At 43.1% G+C, this 17,481-nt stretch overlaps 1 protein-coding gene across 1 annotated transcript; it reads right to left on the bottom strand.

Annotated features, from left to right (window-relative positions):
- Window positions 1-4,142: 4,142 nt before the first annotated feature.
- On the bottom strand, window positions 4,143-4,502 carry LOC138877427 (uncharacterized). Its single transcript, XM_070157036.1, has one exon. It carries the CDS (start codon window positions 4,500-4,502, stop codon window positions 4,143-4,145), a length of 360 nt encoding a protein of 119 aa, XP_070013137.1.
- Window positions 4,503-17,481: the final 12,979 nt, after the last annotated feature.

The raw sequence follows: 17,481 nt of genomic DNA, 5'->3' as shown, positions 1-17,481 counted from the left end.
TGTGGCTGGGTCCCTGGATCACCTCCCTCGGGGTCCTGTGGCTGGCCTGAGGTACCACCCTTAGGGTCCTCCAGCTTAATCTCCAAGTCATCAACCTGGGGAATCAGTCTCCTCCTCCTAGGCTCTCCATCAGCCTCCTGCTCAGGTATCTGCTTTGCCTGAGCTGCTGGAATTTGGTCCTATAATAATAGCTCCAATGGTAGGTCACAACTGATTTTATCTTTTCCACTTCTCCTCTCAACAGCTTCACTGACTCCTTTGAGGCCCGAGTCTTTTTCAGCTTCTTCGTCTGCTTTCTCAGCTCCTTAATTGCTTTACCTTGATCTATAAGAGCATCCATGATGAGCTTCTAGTTGTCCAGGAGCTTATTTTGGTTGTCCAGAAGCTCCTTAAGAGATTCCTCCACTAAAGCTGGCACCTGGGGCTATGCGGGAACTGACTAGGCTGCCACTAAACTGGATAGTACAGACAACTTAGAAGTTGTTGCCTGCATCCAGTTGTTGATACTGGAGAGGGTCCGGTTCAACCTATGTGTAGTCAAAGGGTATGCTGACAAGGAGGGCACTAAGGAAGGCATGGACGTAGATGGTTCGAGGGCAGGATCTGGTATGGTAGTGGGAGGCTCAGAAGTAGTGACCACCACCGTTGGCTCTTCAGACTGGCCAGTAGAAGTAGTCTCTTTGCCCTTGGATTTGGGGTTGCTTGGACCCTGAAGGTTGTACCATGAGAAGGGCTTCTTGGGCTTCACCTTGGTATCAAAATCCTTTTTCTCAACCTCCTTATCTTCCAAGTACATGGTGAGGAAGTTCAAAAAGGGGTAGGATCTCTCACACTTGTTGACCACTCTGGTGATCACCCTGGACATGATATTCCCGACATTGATCGGGAACCCTGCCATGATAGCTGCCACTATAATCGCCCGGGAAATCGGCATGTCACTGTCGTGAGTAGTGGGGTCTAATCTACTGCAAACAAAAGTCTCCCAACCCTTTGCCTCGAAGTTCATAGTGTTCCTATAGATAGGGACCCCCACTGCCAACCAAGCTGGAGTAGTATCCGGGAGAGCAAGTAGTGATGTCAACCATGGGCGGGATGCCTCATCTATTTCCATCTTCTCTAAGTACAATGATTCATATTCATCATTAAAACCAATGTAGTCGTTCAGAGTCTTTCCATCAAACTTGATCTTCAGGTTCCACACCTTAGTCACAAATGTGCCCTTTTTTATGTGGGCAACATTGGCATAAAATTCCTTAATTAGGTTCTCATTAGCATCCGTCACCCTGCTAGTGAAGTATTTCCAACCCACTCTTTTATCAAAGTGCTGCTTCACATTGGGGTTGTGGGGCAGAAGATCCCGCTCTATAAACTGACGCTCATGTATGAGTGACCTTTGAGGCCACCACTCCCTGAATTTGTGATATGCCTGCTCACTGAAAACCTCTACTACCACATCTCAGGGTTTCTTGTCCTCTCTAAGACTCCAGTATGGGTATCCCCCCCCCCCTCTCTTGTCATCCGGTGTCTCAGCGTCTACATCTATGGGGTCCTGTCCGGGTGAAGAAGTTGTAGGAGATGCTGATGCTGAGGACTCACTACTCTCTGCTGAGCCATCAGACGACTCAAAAGAAACATGAGCAGTAGGAGAGGTTGGGGGTGTAGGAAGGTCTGTCAATTGAAATCTCCCCGGGAAGTCTAGTACATGTGTGGGCACAGAGTCACTCTTTGAGGCCTCCCGGGAGGGAACATACTCACTCCCCTTGGAGTGGGATGCAACTCTATCTGCAACTCTGATACTTTTTCGAATTTTCTCAATTGATTGTCGTACTGCTAGGGGTAACTTGATTTGTCCTCATCCCCTATCCCGGGAGGACTCTTCTTTCCCCTTTTGTTTGCCATTGCCACCTTTTGCTTTAACCATTGTATGCATACATAGTCAGTGAAAGCTCGTTAGTATTGGTGTTAGAAGAAGCAGTAAAGAAAAGTAGATGAACAATTGACAGTGGTGTAACAACTTTCAGAACCGCTGACAGCGGATAAAGAAGCGCGACTGTGGAATGAGCACTGCTAACCGCGGAAAACTGGGCGTGGCCGCAGAGGTATGGGGATCAGACTATCCACCCTCTGATTCTATGGTCTCACTAAGCGCGGAAAATTGGGTGTGGCCGTGGAAGTTGCACCACTGTCCTCGGAAAAGCAACCGCGGTCGCGGACCCATATTATTTACTTCTCTGAACATGCGCACTGCTGACCGCAAGAAATGCAGTGCGGCCACGGAGGTTGGGCCACTATCAGTGGAATTTGCCACCGCTAACTGCGGTAATCAAAAACTTCCCAAACTCAGATTGCACATGAATGCTGACGCGGAAATACCGCCGCGGCCGCGGAATTCAAAAACGAACTGAGCAATTCCTATAGTTCCTATTTTTCTTGCCATTAGTGAATATCATCTATGCTCTTAACCCCAACTAGCTATTAATTGATCAACCTTAACTATTTAAGCCTAATTTAATTAATACGAATGAACCCTAAGTTAAAATTAAAAGAAAAAGAGGAAGAAGAGATAAAAATTAACCAATACAAAATAACAAGTACAAATCAAAGAACAATTAGAAAGTGAGATTACCAGATATGTAATGAGTAACGAGAATAGACTTTAATCTTGTGTTTGTGCAGATTAGGGCTCAGATGAATAGCGAAAATTTTTGCTTGAGAGTGGAAAGAGCGAAAAGGGGAAAAGGTCTCATGACCTCCTATTTATAGAAAGAACCCTAGGACCCACAGAACTCACCTGGCACGGCCTCGGAATATCACCGCAGTCCGCGCTTTTGACGAACAAAAGGACTGCATGTTTGAAACTGCCGCTGAGAGCGGAAAATGATATGCGACCGCGGAAAGGCACCAATGACCGCGGAAAATGCACCGTGGACGCGGATGAAACTTTAGAGAAGTCTCATTTTGGATTTTTCATCCCGCGTCTGCCACCAAATTATGCCTCCGCGATATGACCACCGCTGACCGTGGAAAATGGAGCAATGTCAGCGGTCCAACTTCAAACTATTGAAAAAAATTTCCAGCTTAGTCCTGCACTGCATCAAACATTCCTAGTTCAAAACATAGCTTATACTAAGAAGAAAATCAAAAAGAAGAAAAAACGCATGGATTGACTCCCAAGAAGCGCCTGATTTAACGTCGCTACATGACGCAGGTTACCATCAATAATTTGAGATGGATCATTGCCACCACATAGCTGTCATCAAAATTGCCAAGATAGTGCTTCACTCTGTGCCCATTAACTCTGAATATTTTACCATTTTATTTTTCAAATTAAGAGCACCAAACAGAGTTACAAGCACCACCTCAAAAGGTCCACTCCATTTGGATTTGAGCTTTCTCGGGAACAGTCGTAACCAGGAGTTGAATAAGAGAACCAAGTCACCTTCCTTGAATTCCTTGCTACGGGCATACTTGTCATGTAAGTATTTCATCTTGTACTTATATAAGGACGAGCTGGAATAGGCATGAAACCGAAACTCATCAAGTTCATTGAGTTGCTCTACCAGGAGATTTTCTGCAACATCCCATTCAAGATTTAACTTTTTCAAAGTCCACATGGCCTTATGCTCTAACTCAACCGATAGATAGCAAGGTTTACCAAATACCAACCGGTACGGAGACATACCAATCGGAGTCTTGTAAGCAGTCATGTAAGCCCACAAAGTATCATCCAGTTTCTTTGATCAGTCAGTCCTATTTGTATTGACAGTCTTTGACAATATGTTGTTAATCTCCCTGTTGGAGACCTCAACTTGCCCACTAGCCTGAGGATGTTAAGGGGTTGAAACTTTGTGATTGACACCATACTTTGCAAGCAAAGTGTCAAATGCCTTATTGTAGAAATGAGAACCCCCATCACTGATGATTGATCTAGGAGTGCCAAACCGAGTAAAGATATTCTTCTTGAGAAAAGCAACCACACTCCGGGCCTCGTTGTTGGGTAAAGCCACGACCTCAACCCATTTGGAAACATAATCAATGGCCACCAGAATGTATGTGTTGCGACATGAACTCACAAAAGGTCCCATGAAGTCAATGCTCCATACGTCAAATATGTCAATCTCAAGAATAGTGGTGAGAGGCATTTAATCCTTCTTTGAAATTCCACCTGCTCTCTGACACTCATCACATCTCTTCACAAGCTCACCCACATCTTTGTACAATGTAGGCCAATAAAAACCATAGCTAAGCACCTTTGAAGTTGTCCACGCCCCACCATGATGACCACCGTAGGGAGAGGAATGACAAGCATCCAAAATACCCATTTGCTTCTCTTCCGAAACACATCTTTGGATCACACCATCATTACAGATTTTGAACAAATAAGGCTCATCCCAGTAGTAGTCTAAGATATCCCGTTTAAACTTCTTCCTTTGGTTAGAATAGAGCTCACACGGAACAATACTGGTCACAAGAAAATTGGCAACATCCGTGAACCAAGGCATGCTATTCACAGATACGGAGAGGAGTTGCGTATCAAGGAATGAATCATTAATTTCGAGGCCATCATGGGGCCTCCCCTCCTCCTTCAAGTGGGACAAGTGGTCCACCACTTGGTTTTAACTCCCTTTTTGATCAACAATGTCAATGTCAAACTCTTGAAGCAATAGAACCCATCTCATCAACCTAGTCTTAGAATCCTTCTTTGTCATCAAGTAGCGGAGTGTTGCATGGTCAGTCTGAACTATCACCTTAGCACCCATGATATAAGGCCTAAACTTCTGCAAACACAATTGCTAGCAACTCTTTTTCTGTCACTGTGTAACTAATTTGAGCATCATTTATTGTTTTGCTTGCATAATACACTGGGTGAAACATCTTGTTTACTCTTTGACCCAAGACCACTCCTGCCGCAACATCACTTGCATCACACATGAGCTCAAAAGGTAAGCTCCAATTGGGTGCGGTAATAATGGGAGTGGTTGTCAATTTATACTTGAGAAGTTCAAAAGCTTTCATGCATTCCTCATTAAACATGAACTTTACATCCTTTTCCAATAATTTGCACAAAGGATTCACTACCTTAGAAAATTCTTTGATGAAAGTTTCGGTAGAACCCCGCATGCCCAAGAAAACTCCTAACCCTCTTGACTGAAGTAGGAGGAGGAAGCTTTGAAATCACTTCAATCTTCGCCTTGTCCACCTCTATTCCATTCTTTGAGATCTTATGGTCGAGGATAATGCCCTCCGTAAAGTGCCATTTTTCCCAGTTAAGCACAAGATTTGTTTCTTCACACCGGGCTAGCACTTTGTCAAGATTCTTCAAACACTCATCAAGGAGTCACCCTCAACACTGAAATCATCCATGAACACTTCCAAGAAGTCATCCACCATGTCGGTAAATATAGCCATCATACATTGCTAAAAGGTAGCCGGTGCATTACACAAACCAAATGGCATCCTAGAAAATGCAAAACTGCTATACGGACACGTGAAGGTGGTTTTCTCCTTGTCTTCCAGAGCAATCAAGATCTGGTTGTAACCTAAGTACCCATCCAGAAAGTAGTACAAGGCACGCCCAGCAAGCATATCTAGCATTTGGTCAAGAAAGGGTAATGGAAAATGATCTTTGCGGGTCACTTTATTCAGTTTGCGGTAGTCCATGCACACCCTCCATCCGGTGACCGTCCTGGTGGGAATCAACTCATTTTGCTCATTGGTGACCACAGTCATACCACCCTTCTTCGGCACACATTTTACCGGAGAAGTCCAAGAACTATCTGAGATGGGGTATACAACCCCTGCATCTAACCACTTGATCACCTCCTTTTTGACAACCTCTTGCATAGCCTCGTTCAACCTCCTTTGATGTTCCATGGAGGGCTTGGCGTCATCTTCAAGTATAATATTGTGCATGGAAAAGGTAGGGCTTATTCCCTAAATATTAGCTAGAGTCCATCTAATTGCCTTCTTCCTTATTTGGAGCACCTCCAGTGTGGCATCTACCTACACGTTAGTAAGACAAGAAGAAAGAATAACAGGTAAAGTTAAACTAGGGCCCAAGAATTCATACCTGAGGTGAGAAGGCAAAGGCTTCAACTCCAAAATGGAAGGTTCCTCAATTGAGGGCTTTGTTGGCGGAGTCTTTCTGTTCTCAAGATCTAAAGAAAGTTTACGGGGCTCATAAGAATAAGAACACATTCCATGCAAAGCATTAACACACTCTACCCTACTTTCATCCTCATTCACATCAAGGTTCAACAATACTGCTTCTAAAGGATCCTCTACATTGATCATGGCACTAGTATCATCAACTATCACCTCCGTGACAATATCCATAAAAGAGCAAACTTCAGTACTATTCGGCTGCCTCATTGATTTGCACACATGAAAGACAACTTTTTCGTCACCCACCCGGAAGGTGAGCTCCTCTACTTCCACATCAACCAATGTCTTCCCTGTTGCAAGGAAAGGTCTTCCCAATATTATTGGCACCTCATAGTCGACTTCGCAGTCCAGAATCACAAAGTCAGCAGGCAAAATAAACTTGTCCACCCGGACAACAACATCATCAATAATACCAAGCGGCTTCTTGATTGTTTTATCTGCCATTTGCAATCTCATTGAAGTAGCTCTCGGTTGACCAATACCCAAAGTTTTGAACACGTAGTAAGGCATCAAATTGATACTTGCTCCCAAATTACATAATGCCTTTGCAAAATCCGCACTCCCAATGGTACATGGAATGGTGAAAGCGTTGGGATCTTCAAGCTTTGGAGCCATCGAGTGCACAATTGCACTTACTTGATGAGTCATTTTGATGGTCTCACAATCCATAAATCTCTTTTTGGTCACCAAGTATTTCATAAACTTGGCGTAACCTGACATTTGCTCAAGAGCTTCCACCAAAGGAACATTGATCGACAAGATTTTCATCATCTCAATAAACTTCTTAAATTGGTTTTCATTCTTTTGCTTCGTAAGTCTTTGAGGGTAAGGTGGAGGAGGCCTTGGCAAAGGAGCCTTGGCTTTAAGCATAACCGTTTCTGGCATGTCTATTACGTGTTCCCTAGACGAGTTCACATCATTTTGAGTCTCCACCTCATTATCATGAATATCAATTCTCACTTCAGCATTCAAATTCTCTTCACTCACTTGCTCATCAACTATAGGAACATCATCATCTTACACTTCAACCTCATCACTCAGAACTTCCTTTTGCTTGGAGGTATTCACATCACCACCTCGACCGCTTCTAGTGATCACCGCCATTGCATGCTCGGTATTGTTCCCACCCTTCGGGTTTACTACTGTATCACTAGGTAGAGCCCCCTTAGGGCGAGTATTCAAAGATTGCAAAATCTAGCCAAGTTGAACCTCCAAGTTTCGGATTGAAGTATTATGGGATGCCAACAGGGCATTAGAGTCGGCACTCTTTTTCATTATTTGTTCAAACATCATACGATCCTTCCCATCTCATTGTTTGACAAGCTAGGACCTTGGGACGGAAATGGAGGCGGGTTGTTTGGTTGTTGATACATCGGAGGTCTTTGAAAGCCTTCCCCCCGATTTCCTTGATTTCCATTATTCCAACGCCCTTGGTTGTTATTTCCTCCCCAATTGTTGTTATTTCCACTCCAATTTCCCTGGTTGTTCTAATTTCCCCAATTCTGAGTGTTGTTCCCCCAGTTGCTATTTTCTTGTTAGTTTTGATTTCCTCAGTTTCCTTGGGATATACACTGTTGTTGTTGGTTAGGAGAATTGCCCATTTGTCCTTGGTAATTGTTCACATACTGGACTTCTTCACTTTGCTCATCATACCCATCATCTTGGTTGAAACCACCGTTACCCTGCTCATATTGATCCGGATTACCTTGACTTTGTTGATCTCTTTGTCGCCTTTTGTTGACCAACATGTTAACATCTTTCATAGAATTTACTTGTCTTGGCACTTGAACTTGCTGCAATTGAGCTTTTGCCAACTGGTTCATTGTTGTAGTTAACTCTGCTATTGCCTGGCCATGGTCGTGGAGCTCTTTATGCAGGTGAATGACAGTGGGATCACCCTGTGGCACATTAGCTCGACTTTGACAAGCTGAGGAAGTATCTTCCATCTCATCTAATATCTCACATGCCTCAACATAAGGTGTGTTCATAAAATTTCCCCCTTCTAGTTGGTTCACTACACACTGATTGGTCATGTTAATGCCACGGTAGAATGTCTGCTGAATCATTGCTTCGGTCATGTCATTGTTCGGACATTCTTTCACCATTGTTCGATACCTTTCCTAGATATCATGAAATGGTTTATTAGGTTCCTATTTGAAGGCTAAGATCTCATCTCTCAATGTCGTCATATGCCCCAGCGAGAAAAACATAGCTATAAACTTATCTGTCAACTCATCCCACGTAGTGATGGAATGGTTGGGAAGTCCTTCGATCCAGTCTAAAGCTTTCCCTCTAAGTGAAAAAGGGAACAATCTCAATCTCAATCCATCCTTCGACACATTTATCTGTTTGCTTCCCCAACAGGTATCCACAAAGCCTTTAAGATGTTTATATGCTTTCTGATGGGGAGCGCCTATGAAGTACCCTCGATGCTCCAATAAAGTCAACATCATATTTGTAATTTGGAAATTGCCTGCCCGGATCTGGGGGAGGGGCTGGAATATTTTCATTGGCCTGGCAGCCTCTTCTTTGTCCTTAAGGTACTAGAGGCACCTTATCTTCACCATTATCATCTACCTCCTCCACCGAGAGAACATTTCCAAGAGGATCATTGTTTTCCATTTTGTACCTGAATCAATTGACTCACACAAGCTAGTAAAACAGAAGGAAATAAAAATAAAACACAAAACTAGTCAGATAGATAGCCAAAACCGTTTAGCTCCCCCGCAACGGCTCCAAAACGTGATCGGCTCTAACCCTATACCATTATAAAATGGCAAGAGTGGTCGATGCAGCTTTTACCCGAAAAGTCAGGATCGAATCCATAGAGAGCTAATATTGGTTTGGAATTGGGTTTCTATCTAATCTAGCTAAGTGCAATGTTCTTAATTGCACTTCCAAACATGCTTTGTTTGGTTAATATTCTACTTTTAACACTAATGAAGAATGAAAATAAGCTAAGTATGATATTTTTTCAAGGTTTTCTCAATTGGTAAAAAGGTACTAGGGAAGTGACTTACACCTAGGTGAGTATCTAACGGGGTCTAAAACTTAGGGCAAACTTGTTGTAATTGGGATGATGATATAACCATTGCACATAGTTACTCAGTCTATACCACTCGGAAGTTTGAGTGACTTTGCGCTAATTGTCTTTCTCAAGCTCAATTGGGTGTTTACACAATGTAAGCAAAATTGGCTCAAGTCAGGTATTACTATCTCTAGGTTTAACCCTTTAATTAGGGCTATCAATCTCTTTAACGCACCCCAATTCCTTGTTAGCCTGAATTTTCTAGACTTGGTCTCTCTTTCTCAAGAAGAGACTAAGTCAAAAAGGCACAAATCAGTGTTTGCAACCACCAATTTAACAATTAAAGCATAAATCAAGATATATATCATTAACCCATAAAATTTTAAGCCCTAAAATTGAAGACTCATTAAATACCCACAGTAGGGTTGGGTCACAACCCTAGATAATAGGTTTAGCTACTCATAATTAAAGAAGAAATCAAAGATGGAGATAAAATATAAGCCATAGAAAGTAATTACAAGAGTAAAATCTAAGATTAGTTGCTAAAGATGTTCTAAAATTACTCAAAAAGGGTAAAAGCGGATGTTCATGTGCTCCCCAAAACAACATATGCCCTAAAATTTTGAAAAAGAACTATTTATACACAGCTAAATTTTCTGGACAAAATTGCCCCTACGGAGATTCCGCTGACAGCGAAAAATAGGTTGTCTCAGCGCTATGACTATCGCGGCCGCGCAAAAGCAAATGTGGACCGCGGTTCTTCTCTTTTTAGCTGGTTCTGAACTTGAGTCCGTTGGGAGCTGAAAAACACCCACCTCACCGCTCCTTCAACCGCGGCCGTGAAATATGATCGCGGATCGCGCTTTTCAATTTGAGCTCCCAACTAATGTTCTCTGATTCTTCATTCTATTGAGGGCGAGAACTGGATCACGGTCGCGTTAGATGATACCACTGCCATGCAATTTTACCGCGTACAGGGGTAACTTGTTAAGATTTAAGAACACTTCTGTCATTCCTCAATCCACTAAGAGCGGCATCAGGACCGCCTCAGTGGTAGGCCCTCCGCGTTCGCTGCTATTTCTCGTTGTCAGCACCCTTTGATTTCAACTTTTAACTTGTGCAGGTTTCACTTCTTTTTGAGCTGGTTATGACTTCCTTGTCTCTTTTTGACCAAACACTGCAAATAAGCACAATAAGTTAGCTTTTGGGAATACTTGTACACACTTTTAATCTAAAACCTAAGCAAAAAAAGCATAAAATAGGCTAGAATTACTAGTTATCAGGGGGCGGATTTGGGGTTACGATAGGTATATACCTAGTCACCATGCTTAATTAAATATCGTAATCATAATTCATTCTTAATAGATTAATTTCATAGGAATATAGGTGTTAATCTATTTTGAATAGGCGAGTAGTACTTCGGGAGAAGGCTATGAGAGCAATTATCGATTAATTAGCAACCATGAGTGAATTGTATGAAAGGGAGAGTTAACTAGAACATAATAGGATTGGTGAATCGATCACAACCCTGGAATATTTTTCTTTACTGAATACATAACAACCAAATTTAGTTACTACTTAGAATTATTGTTTAGTATAATTACACTCTTAAACTCGAATTGGCTCAACTAAATAGCAATCTTGGTGAATTTAGTGGGTAGTTGATACAAGTCTCTGTGGGTTCGACACTTGACTTATCATTTTATTACTTGTACGACCACATATACTTGCGTGTGCTTTTGGGGCAACAAGTTTTTGGCACCGTTGTCGGGGTATTAAATATTGACTACTTTCTAGTTTTTGATTTCATTGTTTATTTTGTCAAGCCTAACGTTACTTGATTGTTGCTCTGATCTCAGGAACTTTGATTGAATGCGTAGGGTCAGAAGCCAAGACAGACTTCAAGGATTTGACCCCGAACGTGAGAGAACATTTCATAGGAGGTTGAGGGAAGCAAGGGATACAAATAACCTTCAGGCACTTGTTCAATTTCCTGTGAACATGGCAGAGGAGCAACAGATGGATGTTCAGGAGGTGGCGATGCCCAGCATTGCTAATGTCACCTCCAGCATTGTGAAGCCCAAAATCATTGGGCACTTTGAACTGAAACAGAGCATGATCAACTACTTCATGCGAATGGGTAGTTTATGGGTCTTCCACACGAGAATCCACAACAGCATATCCTGAACTTCTTGGAGATTAGTGATACTCATATAACTAACGAAGTCACTCCAAACTATGTGAGGCTCACACTTTTCCCGTTCTCTCTGTTGGGCGGAGCAAAGTGATGGCTGAAGGCAGAACCAACTAATTCTATTACATCGTGGAATGATCTGGTAAGGAAATTTTTGGCAAGGTTCTTTGATCGCTGCCAACTCCACACTACTAAAAGGTAGGAAGAGAGGGTCGCAATAGTTTTTACCCGATATGAGGGTCGGGATCGATTTCCACAGGGAGCTAGGAATGGAGTTGAGTATCTATCTAGACTAGAGTTGTGTATTTGTTCCTAATGTCACTTCCATACATTTTTGGGTTTTTGATTATAAACTACTATTATCAAATTATTAATTGAAACTAGATTATGCTACGAGATAATTGCTAAGGTGTATCTAATGGGAAGAAAGGTACTAGGGTCGTGACATTACCTAGGTGGCTAATTGACGGGTAGATGTTACTAAGGTTCGATTGACATAATTGGGGCTTATGCTATAACCATTGCACAATTTTACCCACTCTCACACCTCTCAGTATAGAGAGTGATTTTGCCCAATTGACTCTCTCGAGACCAAACGGGTAGGCAAATTAGCTCAAGTAACTAGGGTTCAAGTTGGGTAATTACTCTCTCGAGGTTTAACTCTTTAATTGGGACTATCAATTCTCTTGAGTCCATCTGAATTCCTTGTTGGGTCAATTTTGGAGACTTAGGCTCTCTTTCTCAAGAAGAGCCAAGTCAACTTAGCACAAACCAGTGTTTGCAACCACCAATTCATAGATTAAACCATAAAATTGACCCAAATAACAAACACTCATAGTCAATCTAACAATAGATGGCAACACCTATCAATTACCCACACTGGGGTTGAGCCGCAACCCTAGCTAATGGGTTTAGCTACTCATGTTTGAAGGAGAAAATAGAGAAATAGATGAAGAACAAGGCATATTAATTAAATGCTAAATTAAAATATAAGAATCTATCGTTAATTTGAAGCTACGATGCCAAAAATGGCTATAGATGAAGTTCCCACGAGCGCAGCTAAGTTCAGGATATATCTGATGACCTAAAAATGGTAAAATGTTCTATTTATACTAGACTGGAAAAACTGGACAAAAATACCCCTGCGAGGTCAGCGCGGGCCGCATAAAATGGACCGCGGCCATGCTAGGCTCTTGGACTTCAATTCTGGGCTCTCTGACTTGGGCTCCGCGGACCGTGTAGAATGGACCGCGGTCGTGGAGGCAGCTGTCACAATCCACACAACCATGACCGCGAACCGCATTAGCATTTTCCATCTCTCTGAATATCTCTTCCGCGAACCACACAAAAAGGTAGTGCAGTCGTGGAACCTTACCGCGGACCGCACAATGTGTATCGTGGCCGCATTGCCTGAAGCCTGGTTTTTGTCATCTCTCTAAATCTCTCTTCCGCGGACCGCACAAAAAGGCAGTGCGGACGCGGAACCTTCACCGCGGACCACGCAATGTGGATTGCGGCCGCATTTCCTGAAGCCAGGTTTTGCCATCTCTCTGAATCACCTAGTGCGGCCGCATTCGACTTTGTGCAGTCCGCACTAGGCCTGTTTGCCCTCAGTTTACTTTGTCTTTGATACTTGAGCAGGTTTCACTCCTTTTGAGCCGATCTTTGACATTTCGTCACTTTGTCGATCAAACCTGCAATCAAGCACAACTTATGAGCCTTTTGGGACTATTTTGTAACGATTTATAATCAAAGCATAGGCAAGAAGGAGCATGAAACTCGTTAAAATCCCCATTTATCAACTCCCCCAAACTTAAGCCTTTGTTTGTCCTCAAGTAAACAAAATAAGACTCACCCCTTAAGGGAAAATCCAAGTATTTCCAACTATCCTAAAGTAACCTCAACAAGCATCAATTGGTACTAATAATTGCCCTCAATACGAATGAATCATTCACAACATTTAAACTTTGAAAAACTATGGATCAAGTGTGACACAAGAGCATCAAGAGTTGACTCATTACATCAAAGAACTCTCTCAATTACTTTGGTCATTGTGGAACCCAAACTCGCACATCCTCAACTTTCCCTAAGAAAACCTCACCTTTTAGAGTATTAGCACACAAACCGAGGTTAATGGGAATTCACTCATCTCTCTTAAGGAAAGGCCATAAATCAGGCTCTAAGTACCATATGCTTGCCCCTCATGTAAGTATCCACTAATGTAAGCGTCATTCAACACAAGATCATATAGGGTTTTTGAGAAGTCAATGTGAAGGCTTTTGGTTCAGGGTAGGAAACAATTTTGGTCTAAATGGGTTACATCTTCCCTTAAGCACTTCTTTTGATTTATTTGGCACAATTCTCTTGACTCTTTGAGTATCTCACTTCTTTTTAAGGGGTTAGAGAGACATAATGTCACTCTTTCTTATGCACTTCAAAACGTTTCTCCTTTTTTCAACTTTTTCCACACCTTTTTTTCTCTTTTGTTTTTTCTTGAATCCCTTTTTATTCTTTTTCACATTGGGCTTTCTTTTTGTCTTTTTCTTTTCTTTTCTTTTTCATTGCCTTCCTTTTCTTCACTTAAGTATCTTTTACCACTTTGTTCCCTCTCTCGTCTCTCCCCCCAAAATTAAACTTTTGTCATTGCTCAAGGGAAGATCGGGTGCCAAAAGAGGGTATATTTTAGAATGGATATAGGCTTATAGTATTGGTTCTTGAAAGAAAAAAGGTTTAAGGCTCAAAAGGTTTAACTAGGGATTATATCTTTGGTGGGCTATGGAGTTGTCCAACTATCATTTGGATCAAGGAGAGCCTATAATCACTTCTTAAGCCAAATTTCACTCAAGATTTCGCCTCAACAGACATTCAGGGCAAGTTCTAGACCATTGGCTCGGGACTTGGACTCACAGTTCGATTTCTTACCACACAAGCTCAAGGATTGCTAAAGACATAGAGTCGGGGGCCCACAACAACCTTATACACGATTGAGCGCACAATAGTCCCGAAAGACCACATGATGATTGTTTGGTCAACACAAGAGTCTCAAGGTCACAACTTTCACCATCCTAAACACAACAACTTGTATTTGATCATGGGATCAATGGCAAATGTGTTAGGCCCAAGTGAAGCTTTGCTTGAGGTACCCTTAACTATAAGCTATCAAAAACAAAAACAAAAACGGACTCAAACCCTTAAGAAGGTTGTCACGCCATCCATCATCGGGAAGAGCCACCTAGTTCTCACAATACTCCACCTTTGGAAAGAACCGTGGCATTAAGAAAACCAAAGGCTTATTGAAGCGCCATAAACAAAACAGAAAGCTACGAGTCTATCTAAGAAGCTAAAAACGAGGAATTTTTACAAAAATAGAAGATAGAATGAATATGTACAATAGAAGATTTGAATATACAACGGGGGATGAATATATACAATAATGTAACTTTATATACAGACCAAAGGGATGATAAAAAATGCGATAAAAGTAGCTAAATGTAAAGTTATATATAGACCAATAGAAGATCAAAAAGACATAAAATGTAACAATATATACAGTCATCCAAAAATGTAGGGCGCACCCCCTCAAATAAAAGTTGGCATTGACCCCAATGCCAACTAAACAAATAAGCACCAAAAAGTATAAGGAAAGGATATGGGAACTCCCTAAGCCATGTCCGTTTGCATGGGATCATCAATGGTCCCCGGGTCCTCCGTATGCACGGGAACCTCAGACTGGTTCCCGGTCTCCTACTACTCAGCTGCTGGGACTGGGGCCTGGACCTGGATGGGCTGAATATCAGGAACATCCTATGGCTGACTGGAGGAAGCCTCTGGTGGGTCCGCCAATTGGATGATCGCCTCATCTGCACTAGGGAGCTTCCTCTTCTTATTAGGAAGCCTTTGTGTCTACTCCTGCTGTGGCTCTACTACTAGTACTGTTGCTGGAGCTGGGTCCTCAAATAGCAAATCTAAATGCAGCTGGTCTGCCTTCAGTCTGTCCACATCCACTCTAAGCTCCTTCACAGACTCCTTGGAAGCCCGTGTTTTGCGCAGCTTCTTGTACTCCATAGAAAGCTCCTTCATGGCCTTGCCATGTGAATCCACTGCCATAGCCAAGGTAGCCTGAGAATCAAGGATCTTCTGCTGGTTGGCAAGAATCTCCTTAAGTGAATCCTCGATAGACTGGGGCACCTGTACTGGCTGTGGTGCCGACTGAGCTGCAATGGTGGAGGTTAATGTAGACAACTTGGACGAAGCAGTCACCATCCAGTTGTTCAAGCTATGAAGTATCTGGCTCAGCTGGTGGGCGGTGATAGGATAGGCCCGGGAAGATGAAATCCCTGGGCCAGCTGAAGTAGAGGGGCTAGCAGTAGTGGAAGGTCCGAGAGGCATGTCAGCAACTGTGGAGGCAGGCTCAGTTGAGGGCTCTACCACAATCGGCTCTTTAGACTGGCCAGTTGGGGCAGAAGCAGGTGGCTTATAATTCTTGTCCTTGGGGTTGTCTGACCCTTCAAACTATACCACAAAAACGGAGCCACAGGTTTGACCTTGATGTCAAAAGGTCTCTTCTCCACCTCCAAGTCCCGGAAATATATAGTGAGGGTGCTGGGAAAAGGGTAGTTCCGGTCATGCTCAACCCCCACTGTAGAAATGACGCGGGATATCACATTGCCCATGTTGATTGGGTATCCCGCCATAATAGATGTAACAAGAACAACCTGGGCAAGTGGAATAGTCTGATCATGGGTAGTGGGGTTGAGCCGACTGCACACAAAAGTCAACCACCCCTAGCCCAAAGTTAAAGGTCCTCCAAAGTATTTTGACCCCTGCTTGCAACCACTCCGGAACTGCACCCGGGATTGCCAGGTATGAAGCTAACCACGGACGAACCTCCTTGTCCATTGCTAACTTTTCATTGTAAAGAGACTCATCTTCTTCATTGAACCCCAAGTACTCATTTAGTGCCTTCCTGGTAAATACCACATTTTTGTTTCGCACTTTGGTCACTTTAGTGCCCTTCAAGATATGGGCCACATTGATATAAAACTCTTTGACCATGTACTCATTCGCCTTCACACAACCATATTAAAAGTGCTCCCAACCCACTCGAGCTTGAAACTATCTATGTACATTGGGGTGTAGGGGCAGAAGGTCTCTGTCAATGAAGCTCCTCTCAAGAATCAACTTTCGTGTCAGCCACCATTCCCTAAACTTGTGGAACACCACCTGGATGACTAATCTATCTTCCCAAACAGCGGGATTTCTAGTCCGGTCAATACCCCCAACCTGAGGCACACCACCCCCAGGTAACTCCCTATCTCCCTCATCACCTTTAGTACCTTTTCCAGATATTGAAGCTGTTAGAGAGGTAGAGTATTCATCCCCACTACCTGGTGCTGAGCCCTCAGATGACCTAGAAGAAATGTTGATTCAAGCTTGAGCATCGGGGGACGAGGAAGGAGTGACTCTATGTATGGCCCTCTCCGGATACGGGATGTATAGTGGAATTGAATTTGAAGAGATTTCCCAGGAAGGCTCGTACTCACTCCCCGAGTTGTCAATGGCTCTGTTAGTCCCTTTTATGGCCTTCCTCATGTCTTTGATATTTTTTCTAGCCTGCGGAGTGAGTTTTACCATCCTTTGCTTCCCTCCCCAGGAAGAATCACCTCGGCCGGGTTGTTTCATGCCTTTGACTCGTTGTTTAACCATTTTCTACAAGCACAAACATATAGCTTTGTTAGTATCAGCACAGGCAATGAATTAGTTGTGGAAAATGAATTACAGAACAGAAGCCCAAAAGTTGCAGAAGATGTTGCAAACACAGTGCACCGCGGACCGCACAAAAAGGAGTGCGGCCGCACTGAAGGCACCGTGGACCGCATAAAAGCAACCACGGTCTGCATTGGGGGTAAGGTATAAAAATTCATCCTCTGAATCTCACCACAGCGGTCCGCACAAAGTAGCATCGCGGCCGCGGTGGGCCAGCGCGGACCGCACAAAATATAGTACGGCCGTGCTGGGCAACAAGTCAATCTTTCAGAACATAGGCACTGCGGTCCGCACAAAGTGGTACCACGGACCGCATCAGAGCACTGCG

The sequence above is a fragment of the Nicotiana sylvestris genome, chromosome 9 (assembly GCF_000393655.2).
Source record: "Nicotiana sylvestris chromosome 9, ASM39365v2, whole genome shotgun sequence".
Lineage (NCBI taxonomy): Eukaryota > Viridiplantae > Streptophyta > Magnoliopsida > Solanales > Solanaceae > Nicotiana > Nicotiana sylvestris.
The sequence above is the reverse complement of the archived record's forward strand: the minus strand, read 5'-3'. Positions and strand labels throughout refer to the sequence as shown.

Bases quoted from the DNA above. Each gene is read 5' to 3' on its own strand.
- LOC138877427 (XM_070157036.1), bottom strand. From the start codon at position 4,502: ATGCCTTGGTTCACGGATGTTGCCAATTTTCTTGTGACCAGTATTGTT.